We start from the raw sequence: 6,000 nt of genomic DNA on the forward strand, positions 1-6,000 counted from the left end.
CTAGATGTGATTACAGGTGGACTCACTATGTCCTCCACCAAGCACATACAAGTTTTCTGAGCAAGAACCAAGTTAAACTGCCTTTCCTCCCCCGAATGAGGTGCAGAGGGCTGAGGACTGCCGAGCTCACACGGACAGGGAGAAGCAGAAGGCGCACAGGGCAGGTAGCGTGGCCCGCTAGCCAAACAACACGATTCCCGGAGACCTTTTATTCATTTTAAATACTTTGGTGTCATCCATCAGACTTTGAGCAGATGTAGCATTATTCACGATACCCGAGGGCCCAGTGGTGTCCTGCTCGGTAAGCATGTGAACTATTAAACGTGTATTGAAAATCAATAAACAGGCTCCCAAATTAGAGTCCAGTGACAGCTGAGCAATGGGCCAATTTCCTGTTTAGCCGCTGGTTACTAAAGCTTTCCAACAAGGTTTGGAGTATTCACAGACGAACCAGCCCTTTAAGAGTTACAGCCAGTGATTACCCACAACCCACTGCGCCCGAGAGAAGCTACGCCTCCTTCACCACCCCCACCAGGGCGGGCCGCAGGGTGCGCCCGTGCAGCTTGTAGCCCACTTTGTTCACCAGCGCCACCGTGCCCGGCTCCTTCCCCTCCACCGGCGTATGGAACAAGGCCTCGTGCTCGTAGGGGTCGAACTTGGCACCCACGGGGTCCAGCCTGAGCAAGCCGTGCTTCGTGAACACCTTCTGGATCTGGACCTCGGTCATTACCAGCCCCTCGTAGAGGTGCTTCAGGTGCGGGTTGTCCTCTGTAACCTCCTCTTTGGGAACACTCTGTGTGGCCTTCTCCAGGATGTCTGCGACCTCTACCAAGTCCTTGCAGAAGCCCTGGATGCCTGAACAAAGTCCAAGAAGAACATTTGCATTCCACCCATGTCAACTGAGTGGGCAACTCGAAACTAACTTCAATGGCTTGACTGACAAAGAAATACAAACCCCCAAAGCCTTTTCTGGGTTTGGACAAGAGCTAATTAGGTGTGAAGACTGGCAGCTGAAAATGTGCAGAACCACCGCCCTCAGCCCTGCTCCAGCCCAGCCCGGAGAAACAGCCTGCTCCCGCAAGGCACCCCGCCCCCACCCAGCAGCAGACACTAGGCCTGGGGCACATCTGGCAGCGACTTAGCACATCTGTGTGGTCCTGGTCAGCCTGGCTGGGTCTCAGCCCCTTTAGTTGTAAAGCGGGATGATCGTGCCTCCAGTGACGGTAGGAGGACCGACAGAGTCATGTATGCTTCGAGTGCCTGGGACACTACGTGTATTCAATGTTAGCACTATTGGGCACTGTGGGGTAAGAGTTACCAAGACTTCGCCTTCATCTAACAGAAGACGGAACGTTAGAAAGGTCACTCAAAATTCAAGTCAGTGTATTACATAATTTTTGTGGTTTCAAAGAAAAGGTTCAGATGCCGACTGGAAGGCATGGCGAGAGCACCCAAACTGGCGCCGGCTTCCACCAAGGCCCCACCCCGCAGGAACCAACGGCCGCCTCCGAGTGGGAGCGCAGGGGCCACCACTAGCTTTGTGTTGAGTGGCAGGTCACGAAGCCTCAATGATCTCAAGTGTAAAGTGGGAAGGACAGGGACAGATACTCAAAGGTGACAACAGTCAGCATCTGAGGAGATCTTAAGTGGTACCAACGTGGCTGCTGGTGATGCCAAGGAAACGACACCAGAGAGGCTGACCTGCCAGGATTACCCGCAGGTCCACACCGAGGCTCCATGTGGAGTGAGGAAGCCTCCGGCTTACGGCTCGAAGTGCCAGTCACAACTCCAAATTTCTCCTTAAAAGGGGGCAGGGGGCGATGACAACCAGCAGGCTCCCACCCTGGCTGGCCTTGCTGTGTGATGCATACGTATGCACCCACCCTGCCCCCCGTTCCCGTTTTTCCAGATCAGTATCATACGATGACAAAAGTTACCATATAATTTTGCCTCCTCCACCAACTTTTGGGTCCTCTGCCGCAAGTTCTCAGTATCTGCCAAAGCTCGCTTATATTTTTCCTAAAACATGAAAACGGAAACTTACATGAATAAAACATAGAACAAATCCATAGGAAAGCAAATCTAAAATACAAATGACATCTATCATCATGTCTTAGACTTTGGACTACAGACAGTGCAGCTTAACTTAGAAATGAGTTACACCCGTGTCACCTTCCAGCGAGCGGGAGTCCAATGTCAAGGTGACAGATACTTATGTGGCCCCACGGCCATTCTTACTCAGTGGACAGCTGTGCGAAGAGAAAGAAAAACGACTTTCTCGGGGCCCTGACGGCCTCATCACCCAAGGAAGGCCCATTCACTTCCTTAACCAAGTTTCCAACTTAAGGGGAGCCCAGCAGCCTCACGAGGGGCTGACCCACTGGTTCCCATAAGCCTGGCGGACACTTACGGTGTAAGCATCTGAATTATGGGATCGTCCTCATGTCTCACCACTTGACTAATCTCACATTTTGCCCCGATCAATTCAATTTTTAAAGTGGACTAGATGACTCTGGGGAAACCCCCATTTCCAGTCTTTATTCAGGCAATTCCAGTGCAATAGTCAAGAGCAAGGTCTCCAAGGCTCGAACCCTGGTCTGCACTCAGCAGCTAGGCGACCTTAGGAAGTTTACCTAACTTTCCTGTGCCTCCGTTTCCTCGTCTATAAACAGGGATATTAGCAATGAACTTACCGGGGCCTGTGAGGGTCAATATACATAAAGGCGCTGGAACAGTGTCAGCACCTACGTGTCTGGTATTGCCATTCTGAAATCCTGAAGGAACTGACTATGCATCCACCTTACTGCCGAGTTCATAAACCGCTGCCTCCCCGCAGACCCCGCTTAAACAGCCATGCTGGTATTCCTTGTACGTAAAGACCAATTGAAATCTCAGCTCAGTGCAATCTACGTAGCCCGTAACGATGAATCTCATGGCAGAGCCAGAGCCGTGCAGGACTTGGGTTTAGCAGGAGCATGCTGCAGGCCCCAGCCGTAGTCCTGGGACAAACTACAAACTCGCCTGGCGCTCAACCGACCATCTTCCCCAAGAGCCTGCGGCCTTACCATAGTGTCCTTCAGCTGCTCCTCTAACTTGGCCTTCTCCTCCATGAGCGTCTTCTCTGCACAGGGAGTGTCCGTCTTCTGGTCAGTCTGACCCACGTCCTCTTCCAAGTTCTGGCCACTGTTCTTCTGCTTTGCAGCTGTGCACAGCAGCCGAGGAGTGGGCCTGGGGAAGTGCATGCAAGGCAGAGGTATGACGCAGAGGTATGACCTTTCAATCTGAGGTAACTTAAGACTATTTGCTATTGACTTGCTGGGGGAGAAAGGATTTACCTTGCACATGATGTATAGAAACTATTTGTAAACAACCCTCTGCAACTAGTACGAACGTGTCCCCAGGCTACCTGCCAGCCTCCTCTCCTGTCCCTCCTGAGCTATGTCCTCCAGGCCCCACCGAGTACTGGTGAGCAGCTATCAGCAGACGTGAGGCCCAGAGCTGATGCTGACCACAAAGGTGAACGGGGCAGAGATCCTGCCACAGGGCACTTCATGTCATGCAAAACAGGTATCTATACGCAAAGAACTGTAACTTTGGGCTTAAAAGTGATAAAGGGGAGGCTCTGGAAGGTGAGCATAGAATATTTCTTAGCTTTGGAGAACGGAAAAATGAAAGGCTTCATGCAGAGGGGCTTTGAAGGACAGGTAAGAGTTACAGGTAAGGCCCTGGCCGGTGGCTCAGTTGGTTGGAGCATCGTTCCATACACGGAGAGGTGGCAGGTTTGATCCCCAGATTCCCAGCCTGGTGGGGCACATATGGGAGGCAACCAATTGATGTTTCTCTCTCTCTCTCTCCCTGCCTCTCTAAAATTAAATTAAAAGTTACACGTAGTGTAGGAGTGGACCGCAGACCCACTTCAGGAAGAGGGAACTGCTTGGCCAAGACATGGGGGATGCACAGGGGAAAAACAACTCTCAGACGAATCCTGGAGGTAGAAGTGACTTAACATGATCCAGTCTGGTCCCCACGTCCAAAGGTTAAGCAATTAAGCCCAAGGTCACAAAGCCATGACTAAATGACAGAACAGTCTTAAAACCCAGATTCCTTCACCAGGACCCGAGGGTCCCATGTGAGAAGGAGCTACATTCCATTTTCTTCCCAGAACAAAGGAAACTGCCTCTATGAACAGGAAAGCTATCAGTACAGCGTGTACAGGGATGTGCAGCTGCTTCCAGTCTGCAATAGTGCAAGAAATGCCGCCCAAACAACCGACTTGTGCAACACCAGACTCGAAACCCTGTGTGGTCCTAGGCGGAGAAATGAAGGGCCATTAGTCTGCTCCGGGGTGGAGAGCAATACCTTATTGTGTGTTTATTTCTGTGACTTAAAAAAAACACAATAGTCCTAAAATGGAGTGTGCTGTTGTGAAACCTGTTTTATTTCTAGTTGTTCTGCCCTCTGGGCGTGAGGGTCACAGCCCTCTGCTTCCCTGCCCCGTGGTGCTGCCAGCAGGGGGCTGGGTAGCAGGAGATGCTGAGAGGGAAACTGAGTCTCTGAGAGTTCAGCTGCCCCAAGAGATCTGAGTGCAATTCAGCTCTCCTGACTCCCCGGTTTGAGCCTCTCTTCACAGAAATTAATGCCGACTGGTCATGCCTTTCCGGGCAACTAATTCCAGAAACAAAGCCACAAACAACTTGAGCAAAAAACCTTCCACTCGGGTGCTCCAGGTGGGTCACTGCTCTTTTGTTCCCGTATTTTGTTTATATAATTTGTCGGGGTAGCAATCACGCCTTGAACCCCTTTATCATACGTAATCCTCGCCGGGGTCCCCGTGCAGGGGCGTGAGCTCCGCGAGGCAAGGGGCCAGGTTTGCGGGCCCAGCTCTGGGGACCCGCACTGTGAAGTCACGGCTGTCTAAACTCTCGTCACGGCGGGTCGGGCTCCGTTGCACTTCTGACCTCAGATTCCGGAAAGGCGGAGGTGGAGCAGGAACACGGGCCGCGTGGAAAATGCCCGTGAACCGCTGACCCGAACCCTGGTTCCATAAAACTTTCCGCCCACGGGGACCCAGCCCTGCGCTGCCAGGGCGCACGCGCCCGGTTCTGCTGGCGGCCCGGCCCGCGGTTCCGAGGCTGAGGCTGCCTGTGCCCGAGCGCGCGCACGTGGGGGCTGTACACTGGCCCGGAGACGCGTGCGGGGGTCAGCGCGGGCCTCGGGCACACGGGGCGCACCGTCCCTTCCACACTCGAGGCCCGCGCGGGCGTCCGCAGCCCACGACGGCCCGTTCCCGGACCAGACTCGGGCAGGACGGCACTGAAGGCCGCGCCCTTCAGCCCAGGGCAGCCGGGCGCCCCTTACCTAAGAGATAACGCCAAAGCCGGGAGGCTGCGCCGCACCAACCTCACGCACCGAGCCGCCATGACTGCCACCCGCGCCGGCACTGCGCACGCACCGGGCATGCGCGGGGGCCGCTGACCCGCCCCCCTCTGGGGCCAAGCAACTCGCGCAGACTCTGTGCCTGCTACTTTCTTTCAGCCAATTCGCGACCGTATTTCTTCTGATGAACGGACAAGAGTCACCAATAGTCGTGGGTCACGGTGGGTGGGCGGGGTCGGAGGTCTTCCCAAGCCCCAGGACAAGAGGAGGGGAAAGTTGAAGGAAACAGTGGGAGGAGACCCTCCGTGGGCGGGGCGTGGTCAAGGGAAACGCCAATGAGGAGGAGGCTTGGGGAGGGGGGCGGGAAAGGGGCGCCGGAAGTGCGCACGTTTGGGCGCTCGCGAGTCTTGGGCCCGTTTTCCTTTCTAACACCCCATTTCGGTCTTTGCTCTTGGAGACAGTTTGGGGGCGGGGCGGGCATTTGGCCTCTTTTCCTACAGCCCAGGTCCTGACGCGGTGCCGGGAATGTGTGTGTGTGACGGGGCGGGGGGGCGGGCAAAAGCGCCCCAAATGCACCTGCAGGTACGTTAGAAAGAGCGGTTTAGGAGGTTCCACCCCCCTACG

General features: G+C 54.5%; 1 protein-coding gene across 1 annotated transcript; it reads right to left on the reverse strand.

The window, feature by feature from the left end:
• Nucleotides 1–194: 194 nt before the first annotated feature.
• Nucleotides 195–5,637, reverse strand: GRPEL1 (GrpE like 1, mitochondrial). The gene is made up of 4 exons (XM_080660840.1): nucleotides 5,359–5,637; nucleotides 3,066–3,228; nucleotides 1,938–2,019; nucleotides 195–855 (listed from the first exon to the last, which is right to left on the reverse strand). Exons 1-4 carry the CDS (start codon nucleotides 5,457–5,459, stop codon nucleotides 509–511), a joined length of 693 nt encoding a protein of 230 aa, XP_080516966.1. The 5' UTR covers nucleotides 5,460–5,637; the 3' UTR covers nucleotides 195–508.
• Between the last annotated feature and the right edge of the window lie 363 nt (nucleotides 5,638–6,000).

The sequence above is a fragment of the Plecotus auritus genome, assembly GCF_963455305.1.
Source record: "Plecotus auritus genome assembly, chromosome: 1".
Classification (NCBI taxonomy): domain Eukaryota; kingdom Metazoa; phylum Chordata; class Mammalia; order Chiroptera; family Vespertilionidae; genus Plecotus; species Plecotus auritus.